The sequence below is a fragment of the Leptopilina boulardi genome, unplaced genomic scaffold (assembly GCF_019393585.1).
Source record: "Leptopilina boulardi isolate dan_hultmark-lab unplaced genomic scaffold, ZJU_Lbou_2.1 LbouV2_337, whole genome shotgun sequence".
NCBI lineage: Eukaryota > Metazoa > Arthropoda > Insecta > Hymenoptera > Figitidae > Leptopilina > Leptopilina boulardi.
In genome coordinates, this window is record NW_026137904.1 from 864,319 (window position 1) to 884,828 (window position 20,510).

The following is a 20,510-nucleotide window of genomic DNA, read 5'->3' on the forward strand; positions in this document are numbered from 1 at the left end:
TTAGTCGCCTGGCTGAAAGCTACTGCTTTATCATCCGTATAAAGCGGGAAAACATCATTCAGGCGCCAGTTATAATTTATTTCTACAATAAATAAATTTACAAGAAATTAAATTAAATATTTAATTTTTTGGTACATTAATTTTAAAGAAATAAAAGATTAAAAATAATTGAAACGAAATTTTATGATTTTAAATAAATTTATTGGTCCATATATATAATTAAGAAACATTGCAAGGAAAATGCATTACTGAACGTTCCGGATGACTAAGCAACCGAATCTTTAACATAATTTGTAACTTAGAAGCAAATCTCAAATACATTATAAACATTAACTATATCTAAATGTTTAGCGATCGAAATACGAAATGCTATTTACATATATTAAAATGAATCGCTTAAAATAACTCAAGTATATCACAATATACTTTTAAATAAATAAAATATTACGATGCTTGAAAATATATAGTATAAAAACAGATCAAATTTGATATTCAGAACAAAAAAATTAATAAATGAAAAAATAAATTAATGAAAAAAAAATCTTAGTTTTAATTTTTTCTGAATATCTTATTGAAGCGTGAAGTTGTTTTTTTTTTCTTAAAACTGATTAACGACTTGATTGATCCAATCAAGATAGTAAGAAACTCGAGAATAAACTCCAGGAACTCCAGCTTGACCACAACCAATTCCCCAGGAAACAACACCGGACAATTGCCATTTTCCATGTTTTTCACAAACCATGGGACCACCGCCATCACCTTTGCAAGCGTCTTTTCCCTCTTCACCACCAGCACAAATAAATCCTGGATGCAAATTGAAACTTGGTCCCAATCTCGTTTTTCTCATTTGATTCTCACAAATTGGATTGCTGATTACAGGAACGTCCACTTCCTTTAGGATATTTTGATATTTTCCAAAATCGCCAAAAGCATCTTTACCCCATCCAGTGGTCCAACAACGATTGCCAGTGAAATCTTCAAATTTCTCTGGAAGACATGCTGGACTAATGTGAGGATTTTTCTCAAAATTAATATCATGATCAATTTTTAAAATTGCCAAATCATTGTAGAGTGTTCCAGCGTAAAATTCAGGATGCACATAAACGCTCACCACATCTCTTTCAATGTAAGGGAAAAATTCAACATCATGATTTACATCCCATTCGCCAAGGCGAGCACGAAGATCTCGTCCTGCATGAGTTTTAACACAATGTGCAGCTGTTAAAATGTGACGAGACGAAATTAAAGTTCCACCACAAACGTAGACACTTTCAGATGGATCTTTCTTTAAAATTGCTACTTGCCATGGATATTCACCTGAAAATAATATAATAATTATTATTCACTGGAAATTCAAATTTTTTTGGAAATAATAAAAATTAAAAGGATAAAAAAAATAATTCTCTTACCGAATTCCGAATCACCATCAACATAAACGGGATTCTTTATACGACCATTGATCCCTTGACTGTTTCTTACTCCACACTGACCGAGTTTTCCGGAAGGACGACCAATAATATTTGCCCGCGGGCAGCACACCTGACGTGGTCCACATGCAGGTGGTCTTCCAAATTGTCTCTGTTTCAAACAAAAATAAATCAAAAAATTAAATCATTTTCATTTTAAATTGTTATAATTGTTATTTTTATCAAATTAATGAAAAATTATTTTCAAATGTTAAAAATTTAAATTCTCCCTAATTGCATGAATATTAAAGTAACTTTTTAACAATGAACAAGAAATGAAATTAATGTCCGTTGATCATGGAAGGATAAGCAAATTTCTCAAGAAGAGAAAGGTGATCACTAAAATGTATTTAATGGCAGTAAAAGTGCGTCTATTTATGTAAATGTAAGTAAGCTAATTGTAAAAGTAAAAAAGTCATAAGAATCAATGATATTGAAGAATCAATGATATTCCTGAATTAATAAATATTCAATGATAATCGTCGATGATTTCATGTGGTCCAGCCGTGAATTGTCCAGAATCAAGTGCCCTCGAACGTTCTTACCTCCTCAACATCCCTCCTCCTTCTTGATGGAAAAGCAATTTTTCCACCGTCACCTTCATTTTTTTGATTTTCCCTACTACGATAATCATTATATCCATCTGATTCATAATCACTATCTCTTGTGCTTTCAATAGAATCATTTGTTCTAGCATTTCGATAATAGCCATCATAGTTCCCATAGTCACCAAAATTATCTTCATCATAATCATCTCTATAATAACCAGGATATCCATATCCATATGGCTTTTGTTGTTGTTGTTGTTGATGATGATAATAATGATGATGATCATGATAATTGTGTTGTGGTCGATAATTTGGATAATAATTTGGTGCATAATTATTGCCACCATGCAATAAATGCTTCTTTTGTGATAATAAATGAGTGAATTTGTTGACCAATCCATGATTAGGTGTCACATGAAGATTCACAAATGGCTTTATCACCTTCTCACCGTAGTCATCTTTTGTCACCTGAACAGATACCAATGGATTCACCGAAACCAGACCCAGATTGATGCCCTGACCTCCGCTACCATAGCCAGGATATGGATTTATCAATGGATTACCGCCATAGGAATTGATTGGATAACCTCCTCCAGATTGAGGTAGACCAAAGCTCACGCCCCAGGTTGGCATCAGATTCAATTTTGATGTGTCCAGTTTACCGCCTATTAAACGCTGTAAATAGAGCCAAAGAGAGCCACGTCGATACAGAGGTCCTAGGATTTTCAGAATGTTAGCGCACGTTGGTTAATTTCCTCACAATTCTCAACATGCTAGAAATCTAGTACACTCAACTAAACCGACAACTAACAATCAGTGGCTAGATATAACTAGGTTGTCTAGAAAATAGTCAACCAGCTCATCCAGCAACTTAATGATAGTCCACTAAATGGAATGATTCCTGAAAACTAATACGATGAAATTCTAACTTCTAATTCAGTCACTAAATGAGAGTCAAGTCGATAAACAATTTAAATATGATTCATTGTTAAATAGTCACAGTCAGAGTATCAGTTACATTCAATGTGCTTCAGCAATAATGAATTATGCAATTAATTGTTATTAATTAGGTTAGTAAATTGATGATTATGGATATTAATAATCAAATGAATTCGAGACATTCAAAATCATAAAAATAAAGTAACTTACACTTTGGGCTTCAGATTTCTTGTCACTAATAGCGTCGATTTGCTTTGTATCCCTCTTGGTCCTTTCCTTATTTTCCTCTTCTTCTTTCAATGTTTTTGTCTCTTTAGCTTCTTCAGTTGTATTAACTCCTTTCGCAACTCGAATAACGCTGGTACTGTTTGCATCAACATCAATAAATGTCTCAGCTTCAATATTTTTTCCAAGACTACGAGGATCAATCGCAAGATAAAGATCATCCTTTCGTCCAGCCTGATTAAGAGTCGAGCACTGATCAAATGGAACGCACACGCAATTGTCATAATTATTCGATCCAAATCCACCATCAAAACCTGTTTCAAAATTGTTCGAACCAAATCCGTTTGCTCCTAGTCCATTCGATCCAAATCCGTTGGCTCCTAATCCATTAGCTCCTAACCCATTTGATCCAAATCCGTTTGCTCCTAATCCATTAGCACCTAACCCATTTGATCCAAATCCGTTTGCTCCTAATCCGTTTGATCCAAATCCGTTTGCTCCTAATCCATTAGCTCCTAATCCGTTTGATCCTAAACCGTTCGGTCCAAAGGAATTGGCTCCAAAGTTGTTATTATTATTATTATTATTGACAAAGCCGCTGTTTGATGAAAATCCCGAGTTGAGTACCTTTCCAGATTCAAAATTCTTTTGACCATTTTGCAATGAATTAGGTTTTGGCCTCTCATAAACTGGATATCTATCGGCATAATTATTTGAAGCAGCGCCCAAAAGATTGTTTCCAGTTGATGGTCCCTTGGTGTTAAATGTTTTCTTGAAGTCCTCGAAATTATTTCCATAAGTGCCACCATTTCCGTAGCCATAACCATTTCCTGAAGTGACACCAGCTGTTCCACCAAGGATAATTGGCCCCTTATCGACTACACCATCACCATGAACATAATGATGATGTACGTGCTGTTGAACTCCAGTACCCTGATTTACGAGCACCTGTTTCTTTTCAATGAACTTGTCCTCATAGTCAATATCACTCTCGATACCAGCTTCATAAACTGGTTTTGATCCAGCAATGAAACCAGGCTTTTTATAAGATGGATATGGACCAACAAATGGAGGTGGCCGTGCTCCGGCAAATCCTGGTTTTGAATAAATTGGTCCTGTGCCAAAACCTGGTGGATATGGTCCTGGTTTTGGTGGTCCATAAATTGGGGGTCTTTTCACTGGAATTGCAGGAAGTGGTTGACCAACTGGTTTTATTGTTACTGGCTGTGCGTAAATTACTTCTTGCGGATGAATATCACGATGGGGTGAATAAAAAGGTCGTCTACCTTCTACATCGTCACACTGTAATAAAAAAATTAGGGAAAATTAGTTTTGTGGAAAAAAAAATTTATTTTTACAAAAAAAATTGTTGACTTACTCTCATGAGGCCAAGGGAGCAGAGTTTATCACGAATATAAGATCGGGCAATTGAATCGTTTCCCTGTTGAAGAGCATTTTTCACATTTGGATCTGAATAGACCTCATCGTAACCATCAAGATTTCTTCCTTGACGATTTGAAGTTAAAATATCTTCGACTACTGTTTCCACGTGTTGTGTGGAAAGATCCGAAGGATCATTAGAATTATTGGAGCCAATTTCGTATACTTGATGTTGCTCTTGTTCGACTTGAAATGATGGAACTGCATCAGCGGCAGAGAAACTGACAGGATGAAAAGATTCTTCTTGATTTGAAGGAGCGGCTGCTTGATCCTCTTGCCAGGACCATTGTTGTTCATTGGATGAAGCGGATGATGAATGTCCCGAAGATAATGTTTGATAATTTACTTGTGTTGCTAGACCTTGACCAATAAGGCCCACCAAAAAGATGAACCACATTTCCATTCTGAAAAAATTAAAATTAAAATGTAAAGTATTTTTAATTTTTATTTATTTTTGAATAAATTGTTTTTAAAAAAAAACATTTTACAAAAATTATCGTTAAATTAAATTTATTTTCAGACATTACGAAATGAAAGGCTTTCCGTCTTGGCACTTTCTTTTTGTATTTTGATGTCTTTCAATATCGTGTAGTACATGATCAGTGCGTGGAGTTTTCACTTTAAAAGGATGAGAAATCAGACACGTTGAAAAAGTAAATTAGTTAATTTGTTTTTAAAATTTACTTTTTAAAAAAATAATTCAAATATATTAAAAAGTTATTTTAAATTTTGTTTTGATTTATATTATATAAAATATTTGAATAAGAAATTTATTCTTTCTAAATTTATTGAGAAATATTATAATTTTTGATCCACTATTTAAAATTTTAATTCGGTTATACGTAATTTAAGATTATTGATTGATTTGAAGATTGATGATTAGCATAAGTTGTATATACGTGCCTTTTATAGCATTCAACGAAAGTGAGAACAAGTTCAGGTGAAAGTCGTTTGACGCGTTTCTTTATATTATAGCATTTGCTATATTTTAGTAAAAGTAAACACTTATTTTTGAAGATGCTCCAAAAGATAAAATTATTTGATATAAATAAATTATTAGATAATAATTTGACAAATTATTAAATTTTTTTTTTTTTTTAAATAAAAGTTGGATTAAAAATAAATTCAAACTTTTATAATTAAATTATTTAATTTCACTATATAATTATTTACTTTTTCTGTATTAATAATAATTGAAATTTATTTTTTATAATTAAATAAAATAATAATGGTGTCATAGTAATTATTGTAGCTCATCTTCAATTATCTTATTCAACTGGAAATTTAAATTTCTGGAAAATCCATTTCATTTAAAATGACAATGAGAGGCAGTTCTGATTACATAAGATTCTGATGATATGAATGTCAGTTTAAATATCTTCACTCATCCATAATTAATTAGTGCACCCGAATGCGAATTAATTACAATAGAATTTAATAATGAATGGAATATATATTTTGTTCTTCAATCCTTTTATGATTCATAATTTTTATTTCAATAAATTTTATTTGCGAAGTTTTAAATTCTACTTGGATAATTGAGTGACATGTTTCATTATAGTAGCAAATTCGATATTAACATACAATAAGGTCTTCAATTGAAGTAGAGAAAGTCAGTCACGCCATTGAACTGTGTGAATACAACGTTTTGCGAATAATACTTTTCTGTTTTTTCATATTACAATCAAAATTCGAAAAAGGAAAATGACTTTCTATAAAAATTTTTAATTTTTTTTTTTTAAATAAAAATTAAAATCAATTTTTAAGAACTATGATTTTTGAGTTTTAAATTAACTCTATTTTCAAAAACACGATAAAATGAACTGACACTTTTGCACTAGATCCATATTTTTTTTTTTTTTATTGAAGATGAAGAAGATAATTGAAGATTCGATTGTTGTTGTTTTTTTTTCGCGATATAAACCTACCTGTTTATTGATCACACTCTCACGACACTAAGTTTCTTAAACACGGTTTGTATGTCTTATATAGCCTCTTTCTCTCTCCTCCTCAAAACACTTTCTCCATGCTCAGTATACAACGTCTTATGAGCTTTACGCACTTATATACTTACTCTTAAATACTCACCTTTGGGGATGCTGTGCCTCCAATGGTGGGGTGAATTGTGACTCACTCCTGTATAAGTTACCGGATCTTTCGGTCTCTGAACTCCCGTGTTATGTATATTATATAAATTCCACTATAAATTATTTCACATTGATCTTTCTTCAATTTTTATCACTCACTGTTCCTTAATCATCACTCACAAATTGAAAATTTTTTATATTACAAGAAAATTAACAAATGAAGCGAAAACTGAAATTAAATTTGCAAAATCCAAAAAAAAATTATTTCATTCAATCGGTTGACCATTATCAAATAAATATTTTCTTAAACCAAATAATTTTTATTTGAGTCAATTAAATTTTAACAGTTTCAAATTCAGAAATTATTGATTTGATTTAAATAAAAATTATTTAAATAAATTTAAATTTAAAAAATAAATATTTTTTTGAAAATAACCGATTATTTGAATGAAATAAATTTTTTTTCACTGTAGTTATTCTAGTAAATAGTTGTTTTGGGTAAATTTTTTTTTTATCAATCAAAAAAAAAGAAATTTTTGCCTTCCTTTCGTAAAAAGAATGTGATTTCAAGGTAAATAAACTTTAATACAGAGAAAATGAATAATAATTTTAAAAATTAATAAAATAATTAACTATATATTGCAAACGGACATTAACTCTTTTATAAATGCAACAACTTCAGCGGGAAAAACCCACTTTCACACAGAGAAACAATTCCTTCTGACTTTCAATTCCTTATTCTTCAACCCTATATAACCACAATTATTTAAAGTAGTTTTTTTTTTTTTTTGAACTATGAAATTATTTTCGCATTAAATTTCGATAAAAAACGATTGTCATTATAATTTATTTTAAACTAAAATAAAGAATTAAAAATGTTATAAATTAGTTTCAAGGCGTCCCTCTACTATAGAATTCAACGAAAAGAGATTTCAAAATCTTTTGAAAGAATCTAAAAATTTGTCAAAAATATATTTTATATCCAATTCTTAAAAAATCATAATATTACATTTATGAAATGAAAGTTTATCCTGGAAATTACGCATTTAATGTTTTTGAAGATTCGAAATTTACGTAATAAAAAATATGTATATACATCTCATAAGGTAATGACACAGTTTTTCATGATTGTAAAGACGTATGTATAATCATTGAATGAACGCGAGCAGGTTATTTAATTCTTTCAGTTTTGTCAATGAAATTACATAATTTGTTCTAGAATTTGTATCCTGGTATTATACATAGTTATAGACAACAATTTCACCAAATTTTACTATCTAATGCATAATATAAAAAAGAAATTTAAAAAAATAAATGTTGTCTAACAAAAGCATTTATTTTATTGTATTATTAATTAAAGCATTCCTGTATAAAAATTCAAAAAAAGAATATCGATTACGTCTCTTAAATAAAATATACTGAAAAAAAATTTATTTTTATTAAAAATAACTTATTATCAAATAAGTATTTATTTCCATAAAATAATAATTATTTTTTCTAATTAAATGATATATTTGTTTCAAATAAAAATTATTGGATTTAAATAAATATTTATTATAATAATAATAATAATAATAATAATAATAATAATAATAATAATAATAATAATAATAATTCGTACTAAATAAATTTTTTTTTTAGTATTATTTAAAAGAAGAAATCTATTCTATTTATTTTTAATATGCTTTAAAAAATAAATACTTGTTAACTACAGATAGATAAGTATTAGTGCTCTTGATGTTCTTTTCCTTGTAAATTATTACAAAACAAATGCGATCATTTATTGGCAAAAAAGAAGAAGAAAAATTTATAGTTTCTTGGATAGGCATGATCATCATCATCATCGCCGGACATCCGTTCAAATGAGAGTTCAGCAACCTTGACCTAAACATTACGAAACAACTCTCTCAAAATGAGAATGAAATAAGAAGAAAAAAAAGTGTTCAGGAAAGAAAAAAAATGAAATGTGATCTTCATTTTTTTTTTAATTCAATTTTTTCTTGGAAAAATTTTTAAGATTGGATTCTATTTATATACACTGGAAAAATATTTATTTGATTCAAATAATCAGTTACTTGACTATTATCAAATAAATATTTTTGAATAATTAAGTCAAATAATATTTATTTCAAATAAATTTGGTTCAAATACAATTTATTAAATTCAAATAAATTTTTATTTGAATTATTTATTTCAAAATAGTGAACCGTTTATTTGAATCAAATAAATTTTTTTCTAATAAAATAATTTGCATATTTTATGCATTTTTCTCTAATCATTTTTAGGATTTTATAATAATATAACAATTATTATAAAAAAAAATAAATGTAAATTGAAAATCTCGTGAAAAGTAAATAATTCACTCTCATTTTTGCGTGTTAAAAATAATTCAGGTCAAATGCTATGCCTTATAATCAACCGAAAATACTGATCTTGATGAAGAAGCTATAGAACAAAGAAATGGTCGGCGGGTGGAAACAAGGTTTTTGTATTTAAAAAAAAATACCGGTTAGTGTATTCTTCACATCCGGAGGAAATGGGATTCGTATGTTTGCGATTTACTTTCTCTGTATATGGAAACATTAAATGAGATAACTTTCTTCCTTCGCGAGACAACTGACACCATATGCGCGTTCAAGTCACTGAATCACCAAATTAATATCACACAGTCTTAATTACGTTTATCATAATAACAAATCTAAAGAAAGTAAAATTATGTGATTTTTTTTAGAGGTCAAGGCTAAGAAATGACATACACTTGTTTTTATTTTTCAACAATTGCAAATTATATGTCAATAGTGGAATTTAAATCGTAATTTTAATTATTATTTATTATGAATAAATAATCTCGCATATATAAAAAAGAAAGAGTTGAATAAATATTGTGAAATTTCATTTAAAATTATATACCTATATATAATATAATTGTTTTTTATTATCATTGTTTTGTTGGGTGTTTGTTAAGATTTGGAGCTCTGAATTATTCGCTCTGTGGTTTTGGGGTTCCGGGAGAAAGTTTTTCGTGGATCTTCGTCCACTCGGGCGTAATAATTTTTTTTTCATAAAAAAAGGAAGGATAATTATCAAGTGCATTATTTTATTTATACACCTGTTTGAGAATTCAATATCAAATATTTGAAATTAAAAAAATTTTTAATGTAATAATTCAATATTGTATGTATGAAAAGAATAAGAAAATGTCAGAAGGGAATTTTTTTTTCTCAAAAAAAAACATTTTTTGAGTATAAAACATTAGGTTCAAAATTTTTTGATTTTCCAAAAATAAAAAAAGTTATGAAATAATGGATCAAATTTTGAATCGATTATAAATCGTCAAAGCGATTTTGTGTAAGTATTACGACTTCGAAGTTGTTACATAAGGGGGATTTCCTCGGCCACTTATATTCTGGGAATTCTGTGTTCAGTATAGATATATCCTGCTAAAAGTGACAGGATTATCTTGACCTAATTTTGCAAAATACGAAGAATTTGTGCGTATTTATAATAGATTATAAAATTTAATAATAAATTATATATTATTTCCTAATTCTATATAATTTATTTCTTATACTTCTTTTCAAATAAATTTTTTGTATTTTCTTAAAAAATATTTAATTAATAACTGTAAATTATTTTATTTTTAATGGTTATTGTATTTACACAGCCATTGTAAGAAAAATTTGTTATTTTTTTTTTTTGAACAAATATTAATTAAGTGAATGAAAAATAGTTTTTGAGTGTAATTTTTTTTCGTTCGTAATGTTGAAGTTTATATTTAAAAAAAAAAATATATATATATACATATAGTAGTCATGTACAATAGTATTTTTTTATAGTCGAATTACATAAGTATGACGTTATCTACGTGATAAAAATCCTAACGCGTCTCGAGAAAGTCTTCACACATGATTCCACTTTCCCTCTCGGTATGATTTGTATAGTTCACAAGTCATTTTAAAAAAAGTCTTATTTTTTTCAATATGATAGGTTTTACATCAAAAGCGTAAGATAATTTATGTTTTACAAAAATTTTGTACAGGAAAATTGAAAGTGAATAAAAAATTCCATTTTAAAACAAAACTTTTGTAATTTGCAAATGAACTATAAATTGAATATCACTTTTCTTTTCTAGAAAAAAAAAAAAAAAAAAAAAACTATATCTAGATATTTTCACTTTTCAGGTAAAATTTCTTCATCAAAATAAAGGACGCAATACGAGAGTTTCATAAGCCATTAAATATTTAGCTATACGCCTACGAAAAGAATCAAAAAGGCAAGACTAGTAATATGGTAAAAGATATTGTGAATAGTAAACTAAAAAACAGCTTCAAGATTCGCGAGAACAAAATGAAATGTAAGATTTCTTTATAGTCTGTTTCTCTATTTTTATCATATAAACTGATATGTGCATAATAAATATTAAAAGTGACTCAAAAATGCTTTCACTATTTATTATTTTAAATATATTTTATGTGAATGTAAATTATTTAAAGTTGTCATTGTAAAGACAATGTACTATTTGCAAATTGAAAATTAGGATATAATGTTGTAATAAATTTGTCAATTATTTAAATTTAAATTAATTAAATTTAAATAAATAATATTTAATTATAAAACATTTAAATAATAAATGTATAAAAATGACAAAAAAGTCAATTCAATTAATAACAAAAGTTATTTAAAAAAATAATTTATTAAAATAGAATAAAAACCTGCAAAAATACTTGATTAGTTTTAATTAAAAAAAAAATTTTCTCACCACGACGAATTTACTGAAACAAATAAGAACAAACACAATACATAGAAATAATAAATTTCTTTTACATTTTGCTTTGAAAAACTATTTCTATTCTACAATAAGACCGCGCGATGCAGAAAGTAACAATTTTTCCAAAATGTAAAAGAATTATTTTATAGAAAATAAAAAAACAACATAGTGACAAAAAGATATAAATTTTATGATAAATAATTTCCAGTTATTTAGACACACATACTCATAATAAACTCTTTATATTTCCCTACCTATCGCTATATTTAAAATAAAAAAAATTTATCTCAATCACACATAAAATAATTGCCTCCCTAGCTATATTTAAAAAATCTCTGAATTTAATTTTCAAACACTACACGATTCTCTCTCATACCGCCCAGGTGCAAAGGCCTACACTAGGGATACCGTCCCGGGACGTTATCCGACACCTGAGCTCAAAATCACTCAAATTGCTGAAAGAAAAACTAACGATTAGTCCCTAAATGAAATATTAAAAAATTTTAACTTTCACATGCATTAGCTTTTTACTTTAATCAATTAAAAATAGAATATAAAGATCATAGATTTACAAGTTTTTAAAATTAAATAAAAAAGTTAATAGTCTAATTTTGAATTGAAAATTGTAAAACAATTTTAGAAATATAAGAAAAATTAAAAATTTTAAACAAAATCTACAGTAAAAATGACAGACAAGTATAAACAATAAAATAACATTGGTAAAAATATTAATTTATGCAGTAATAAAATTAATTACGATAAATAATATTTTTTACCAATGGTGTCACTATGTTGTTGTTCCTTCCCTGTTTTGGAAATTTTAATATTTGTTTCAATTAATTTTCTATATTTATTTATTAAAAAAAAATATTTAAAAGATTATTGCAAAATATGTAATTTAAATTATTTATAAACTAATTATTTAAAAATCTTAAGTAAAGTAGACAAAAGAACAAGTTAAAAACAGGGAAGGGGTTAATTAAAAGACGACTCACCGGCCGGTGAATCCCACGTTGGGGCAATATGTACATCGCCACTTCTCGAGCTCTTCTTGGGCCACTCCACGGAGATCCCTCCCATATGCACATCTGCGGGAGACCGGGAGTTATGCTACCAAGAAAAAAAAAAAAAAATAGAAAAAATAGACTACTTTAAAGTAATTGGTAGCATGCAGGGGCCACTTTTCTTCCTCCACATCCTTTCCGTCCTTCAAATTGGTTTTTGGTCACTGAAAAAATAAAAAATTTTAATTATATTATACAAGTTAATTATTAAAATATTATTAGTTCCTAACAATTAATTTTTACTGAACAAAATTTGCATAATTTGATAATTTTTTTTGTTTTTTTAAATTTTTTATTCATATTTTACTAATTTATTAGAAAAATTTCTGAAACCTAATATTTAGGAATTGTATTCTTGAAAGTGTTAAATTATCGAATAAAAAGAAAACTTTGGTGCTTTTAATTATCTAATAAAGAAAAAACTCACCTTTGCACTATTTCACTATTTGGCAAAGATATATAAATGCAGCATAATCTTTCTTGAAAATGATAACTCTTCTTTTATCCTCTGCTACTGGCCAACTGACTGGAAAAAAATTATTAGTTAAAAATTTGCTCGCAATTGCGTTGTTATATATATTATTTATATTTGTTAAAATAATTATTCTAAATCATTTTTTTTTTAGTTCAACGTAAATATTTAAAGCTAAAAATCAATATTTGGATAAATTTAATAAATTTACATTGAACTGCGCTCAGCAATGCCCGATCTCCTCCAGGAGCTGCTCTGGAACTCACACCTTTCTTCGAAGAAAATGATACCTGTAGATTAAAAAAATAATTAGCGATAATATCTTAGTAAAAATGGATTGAACACAAAATACAGTGTATTGAACAAAATTATTAACCACAATTAACTGAATTTAGTTTTATTTAAGATAATTTGTTTATAAAATGTTGACCTAACCTTAAAATTTTTAAACAATATGCCTAACAATGAACTATATTTTGACTCTACTGTTTTTTTATCTCCGATTTTGTGACTTTTAATGGTACAAAAATAAAGCACATTGTTTAGATTTTGGTTCACCTGATCAATTTTTACCGCCTTAACACTCACAAAGAAATACCTGTATATGTGCTCGCCAATCAATCAGGCAATTAATATTAATATTTAACAAAATAAAGCATTTTTTAAAGTAAAATATAAAAGAATAGGAGAATTTACAAACTTACAGAAATCTGCATTGATCTGTTTTCCACCTCACGATCCTGAAGAACACCCGACTTTGGAATGTGTCGTACCATCAATAATGAAGAAAATGCATCCAAGCCTTCGAAGAATGAAGTTGAATAACCTGAAAATATAAAAAATAACTTGCTTTTCACTAAATAATTATTATTGAACACTATCAAAATAAATAACAAAATATTTTCATTTCGTTAACCCCAAAATCCCGAAATGGATATTCGGATGTATACAATCAACTCTAAATCAATGTTATATTTCAAGGTTATCGATAATTTGAGGACAAAAACAAATTATTAATTTTCAGAACTTACTTGATTCTCATTTATTAACGGCCCAGAATTCAATATTAGTCGTATTAGTAATGAATTCTTATTTTCCAACTGTTGACTACTTGAAAACTTGCAAATTCAGGTCATTCACCCTCCATTTCAAATATTTTCCACAACCGCCAAAATCATAAAGGTACAGACGCAATTGCAAACTAATAGAGTGATCTGATTGGTCGAAGTAATTTGCGAACACTTGCTGTTCAGTAGAACGTTCGTAATGTTACGTATGCAATCGGAATCTCAGCTGTCCAACCCTGCCAATTCCCCCACCATAACGAAACATATTGGACGTTGTAAGATCAAAAGTCTTGCAAATTCACCTTTAAGGGCGCACTCACACCTCTGGCTGCCTGCACAGGCAGCCAGTGAGAGCCAATCAAAGAGTCAGTAGATTTAAATTTGAATTTTCTGTCTCTCTTACTCTTGTACGTTTTCTGCGTGGTGGGAGGCTGCCTGTGCAGGCAGCCAGAGGTGTGAGTGCGCCCTAACACTATAATGGCGCGAAAGAAAATTTTCTCACGTTCAAAAGGCATAAGTGTCGCATCCTGCAACAATCCCAACAATCGAGAAGATATTTATAGAAAGTTAATAAAAACAAGTGATTTTTAACCATTAAAAAACACAAAATTGTCAATGGAAAAACGAGTTGAGCAACAATAAACTTCATTGTCAGGTGAGTGCTAATATTATTGAATGAATTCAGGTTAGGGCGTTATTTTATATAAAGAATGTTCATTTACTTGTTTTCGGAGTACTTAAATGTTTTTAATTTTATCACTTAATCAGAAGTAAATTCAATTATTTGACGATTAAACGTTTATTTTAGAACTTACGAAAAATTTTGCAGTCTTGAGTGTATTTTTTCATGTCGTCGATGAAACGAATCGATCGATCTTCAGAATTTTGAGATTCAGAACAAGTGGATGCAGAATTATGTGAGTTTGTAAATTATTTCCTTCATAAAAAAGTATTACCAATTATTGTACAATAATAATTATACATAATAATTCAGCTTTTAATTATGAAAACCAATAGTACAAAGAGGGTTATGTGTTTAATGCATTTACAGAATATTTATTCTAAAATCAAAAAGTGTTCTCAGCTAAAAATAATTATTTTTTTATGTGCAGGTATCATTTTCTCGGAGGAAAGGTGTATGTTCCAGAGCAGCTCCTGGAGGAGATCGGGCATTGCTGAGCGCAGTTCAATGTGAGTTAATTAAATTTACATAAATATTGGTTTTTATTTGCTTTAAATAATATAACACTAAACTAAAAAAATGTCTTTGAAATAATAAAATAATTTTATTCCATTAACTAAATATTTGGAAATATAATATAATGTTAACTATTATATTAAAATAATTATTTTATTATTTAAAAATAATATATCGGACAACACACAGTAGGAGAAACTTTTTTAAAAATTATTTTTTTTCCAGTCAGTTGGCCAGTAGCAGAGGATAAAAGAAGAGTTATCATTTTTAAGAAAGATTATGCTGCATTTATATATCTTTGCCAAATAGTGAAATAGTGCAAAGGTGAGTTTTTTCTTTATTCGATAATTAAATGCACCAAAGTTTTCTTTTTATTCGATATTTTAACACTTTCAAGAATACAATTCCTAAATATTAGGTTTCAGAAATTTTTCTAATAAATTAGTAAAATATGAATAAAAAATTTAAAAAAAAACAAAAAAATTATCAAATTCTGCAAATTTTGTTCAGTAAAAATTAATTGTTAGGAACTAATAATATTTTAATAATTCACTTGTATAATATAATTAAATTTTTTTATTTTTTCAGTGTCCAAAAACCAATTTGAAGGACGGGAAGGATGTGGAGGAAGAAAAGTGGCCCCTGCATGCTACCAATTATTCCAAAATAGTCTATTTTTTCTATATTTTTTTTTTACTTGGTAGCATAACTCCCGGTCTCCCGCAGATGTGCATATGGGAGGGATCTCCGTGGAGTGGCCCAAGAAGAGCTCGAGAAGTGGCGATGTTCTTATTGCCCCAACGTGGGATTCGCCGGCCGGTGAGTCGTCTTTTAATTAACCCCTTCCCTGTTTTTAACTTGTTCTTTTGTCTACTTTACTTAACATTTTTAAATAATTAGTTTATAAATAATTTAAATTACATATTTTGCAATAATCTTTTAAATATTTTTTTTTAATAAATAAATATAGAAAATTAATTGAAACAAATAATAAAATTTCCAAAACAGGGAAGGAACAACAATATAGTGACACCATTGGTAAAAAATATTATTTATCGTAATTAATTTTATTACTGCATAAATTAATATTTTTACCAATGTTATTTTATTGTTTATACTTGTCTGTCATTTTTACTGTAGATTTTGTTTACAATTTTTAATTTTTCTTATATTTCTAAAATTGTTTTAGAATTTTCAATTCAAAATTAGACTATTAACTTTTTTATTTAATTTTAAAAACTTAGAAATCTATTGATCTTTATATTCTATTTGTAATTGATTAAAGTAAAAAGCTAATGCATGTGAAAGTTAAAATTTTTTAATATTTCATTTAGGGACTAATCGTTAGTTTTTCTTTCAGCAATTTGAATGATTTTGAGCTCAGGTGTCGGATAACGTCCCGGGACGGTATCCCTAGTGTAGGCCTTTGCACCTGGGCGGTATGAGAGAGAATCGTGTAGTGTTTGAAAATTAAATTCAGAGATTTTTAAATATAGCTAGGGAGGCAATTATTTTATGTGTGATTGAGATAAATTTTTTTTATTTTAAATATAGCGATAGGTAGGGAAATATAAAGAGTTTATTATGAGTATGTGTGTCTAAATAACTGAAAATTATTTATCATAAAATTTATATTTTTAGTCACTATGTTGTTTTTTTTATTTTCTATAAAATACTTCTTTTACAATTTGGAAAAATTGTTACTTTCTGCATCGCGCGTTCTTGCTGTAGAAAAAAAATAGTTTTTCAAAGCAAAATGTAAAAGAATTTTATTATTTCTATGTATTGTGTTTGTTCTTATTTGTTTCAGTAAATTCGTCGTGGTGAGAAAATTTTTTTTAAATTAAAACTAATCAAGTATTTTTGCAGGTTTTTACACTGAAAAAAAAATTTTTTTTGATTCAAATACTAGATTACTTGAGTATTATCAAATAAATATTTACTGGAACCAAATAATTTTTATTTGAATTAAATAAATTGTATTTAATCAAATAATTTGTGTATTTAAAACAAATACCATTTAATTGATTCAAATAATAATTATTTGATACAAATAAATATTTATTTGATAATAGTCAAGTAATCAAGTATTTGAATCAAATAAATTTTTTTTCTGTTTATTCTATTTTGATAAATTTTTTGTTTTTAATCATTTTTGTTATAAATTGAATTGAAATGACAACTTTTTTTTTTTTATTATTAAATTACAATTTTGAAAATACTTTTAAAAAGACAACTGTCTACAAATTCCAAAAATTGTAAAACCCTCTTTATCCTATGTTTTGACATCCCTTTTATTTTATAATGAAAAATAATTCAACTTTTATAAATTAAATTATAAATGGGAAAATTTAATTTTTTTAAAAATTCTTATAAATAAAAAGCGACTCTAGTCTTCAAATTATACAAGAAGTTTAATGATTTGAAAGCTTATTTGATAAGTTGGAAAGTTTTTAATTGTACCTATATAAGGTATTATTTTATGAAAATAAAATCTCTTATAGCAGTGGTAGATAAAATTTATTATCAGAGATAAAGGTAGGAATAAACTTTGTCTCTGTTGATAAATTGAATTTTGTATATCCATTCTTTACATGTGGATGGCGCTCGAGTAAAAGAGAAAGGTTCTTTTAAAAAAGAAATAATTTAATAAAAAATTTAATTTTTTATATCAAAAATTTTTTAATTATTCCTTATAATGATATAATTAATTTTTTCATTTTCTATTAATTATTGGTACAATAAAGAAACAGTAGTCGTGAAAAATAAGTAGAAAATAAATGTTACAACCAGACATACTCTTACATGTTTTCCCTTTTTTATTCTTAAAAGTAATTATTATTACTATTATTATTATTAATTATTATTATTATTTAAAAATTAATTAATTATTTTTTTTTTAATCTAATCAAACTTTTGTTTAGGAAAAGTAGTTTTGTAGCAAAAATAGTAATATAATATAATATTTTTTTTTAATTTTTTTTTTTTTGTAATAAATAAATAAAAATAGATAACAGTAGTCATACATTTTTGTAATATTGTCTAATAAGATGAGAGAGAGAGAGAGTAGAAAATAAATTCAAAGTAGGTTAAACTGTTTTGACTTTGGACTATACACAAGTTGCCCAAGTATATTTATAAGAATCATGTAAAAGACGTTGAACAAATTTCTTTTTATTATTTATTTTATTGCTTACAACACAAAATCAAGATCGAGTTTGATTAAAAGAAATTTTTACGTTTTACTTCGTTTTACAAGTTTTTAATTCTCATCAGCCAAGAGATAAAACAAGTTTATAAGAGCCAGTGTGTATGTGTCTTGCCATAACTTTCATTTTCTACTTAAAATTTCATATATTTCTTTATTGTAACAATATAATAATAATGAACAGAGGATAAATTGTGACGATAATGAGAAAATAATAAAGTTATGATCTTGAAGCCAGAGTACAATTTGTTCATCAATTTCTGTGTACCACGCCTCAATGTGTCCTTGGAAAATAATTATATCAGAATAATTATATCGGCAATGGAAATCAACAGAAGTAATATACATTATATATATTAAACATGCATTTAATCGTTTATGGAAGATTGTGAAATTTCCACAAATGTCTGACAAACAAAAAAAAATTTACATAATTAAAAAATAATTATTTACATTTCGAGAAACAAAATAATTCTTCTTTTAATTGAACCTTATTTTTTTTATATCGAATAAGAGAAATTCTCTTCATTAAAATTTTATTATTACGATATTTTTGTATATATTTTTTTTTTTAGTAAAAAACATTTGCGGTGTTTTTTTTTTATTATAAATATATTTTATAATATTATCTTTAAATCTAATATGCAAAAGAAAAAAAGATGATTAATTTGATATATTTGTATAAAAATTTATTGCAAGCAAATATAATTATAAGCTAGCCAACGAGAATATAATTTACCAATACACGAACATTTTCTTGTTTCTTCGATTAAATCGATGAATGGAGAGTACAATTTTTTTTTTAATCTGTAATGGTTACACATAGAAATTACTTAAGTGACCTTCGTTATTGTGAAATCGTCTTTGTGTAGGTCGTTTGATCGAGGGCGTGAATTATTTTCACGCATTAAACTTTTTTTTTTTGCATTAAATATATAAAATTTATATATAAAATCAGAATCCTAATATTCAATTTGACAATAATTCTTTTTTAAAAATAATTTTCTATTCTGCAAGATAGGGTTTCTTTGTTGAGTGGGTATGCACTAATTAAAAAAAATTTAATATCTCTTTCTTACTCGTATGAGGCTTCTTTCTTTTTGTTTCAATTTCTGTTTGTCAAATCAAAAATATTGTTTTAAAAATAGAAAATTAAAATTTATTTATAAAATAAAAATATATTTATTTCAATAAAAAATTAGATAAAAAATTGTTTTATCAAGAACATGTATCGAATGAATTTCAAGGGTAAAAAAAAAAAATTCCATGATAAATGATAATTTATGCGGAGAGATTTACACCATCTTGAAATAGTTTACTGGTTGCAAATAAAAATTTCGTTTTACATGGCAGATAGTGCAAGTATATATATAAGACTAGTTGGTTAAAAGATATAGGGTGCTATAGCTATACACTCTGTCGTCCTTTCGTTCATTCACCTGCGGGACCAGGGACCTTGGTTTCCCTGTAGATGATATTGAACGAGACCAAGAGTAAGAGAGAGAGGAAATGAGAAATGGTAGCGGAGTGGAGGAAAAAGGAAGAAAGTTTTCAAGGTTATACGGAAGAAAAAGAGATATTATACCTACGTATAATCCTACGTCACAACATTTACCTTTGTCTTTTGCCCTCTATAATAAAATATCGATTAAGAGCTCTCAAACTATTTATATATAATATATGCTTTTTGATTATATTCATCTGACATTTTCCATATATAAAGAAAAAAAAAAAGAAAATTTTTTCCATATAATTACGGAAGAAATCTTTTTTTAAATTAATTTTTTTTTTGTTATAAACATTTAATTCAATTATATAAAATTATATATTCACACCAAATATAATTAATTAAAAATTATTTATTTGTTTCAAATAAATTTATATTTTACTTCTGGACTGTAAAATACTTTATATCTATTTATAAACTGTAAAAGATCATTTCAGAATATTGGGCTATCACTTAAACTTGCAGACAGAATACAAAGAAAAATACAAAAACAAGAATATATAGTTAACGCGAGAATATAT

The 20,510-nt window shown here is 27.1% G+C and overlaps 1 protein-coding gene across 1 annotated transcript; it reads right to left on the minus strand.

The window, feature by feature from the left end:
• Positions 1-179: 179 nt before the first annotated feature.
• LOC127285604 (uncharacterized) lies at positions 180-6,667 on the minus strand. The gene is made up of 6 exons (XM_051311705.1): positions 6,547-6,667; positions 4,557-5,022; positions 3,164-4,480; positions 2,012-2,689; positions 1,410-1,578; positions 180-1,317 (listed from the first exon to the last, which is right to left on the minus strand). Exons 2-6 carry the CDS (start codon positions 5,019-5,021, stop codon positions 599-601), a joined length of 3,348 nt encoding a protein of 1,115 aa, XP_051167662.1. The 5' UTR covers position 5,022; positions 6,547-6,667; the 3' UTR covers positions 180-598.
• Between the last annotated feature and the right edge of the window lie 13,843 nt (positions 6,668-20,510).

What these genes read in the sequence shown, in the direction of transcription:
- LOC127285604 (XM_051311705.1), bottom strand. Translation starts at nt 5,021, where the DNA reads ATGGAAATGTGGTTCATCTTTTTGGTGGGCCTTATTGGTCAAGGTCTA. An exon ending in AGAAATCTGAAGCCCAAAGT is followed by an intron (nt 2,690 to 3,163) that starts GTAAGTTACTTT and finishes CTCTATTTACAG; the next exon opens with CGTTTAATAGGCGGTAAACT. An exon ending in TGATGGTGATTCGGAATTCG is followed by an intron (nt 1,318 to 1,409) that starts GTAAGAGAATTA and finishes TATTATTTTCAG; the next exon opens with GTGAATATCCATGGCAAGTA.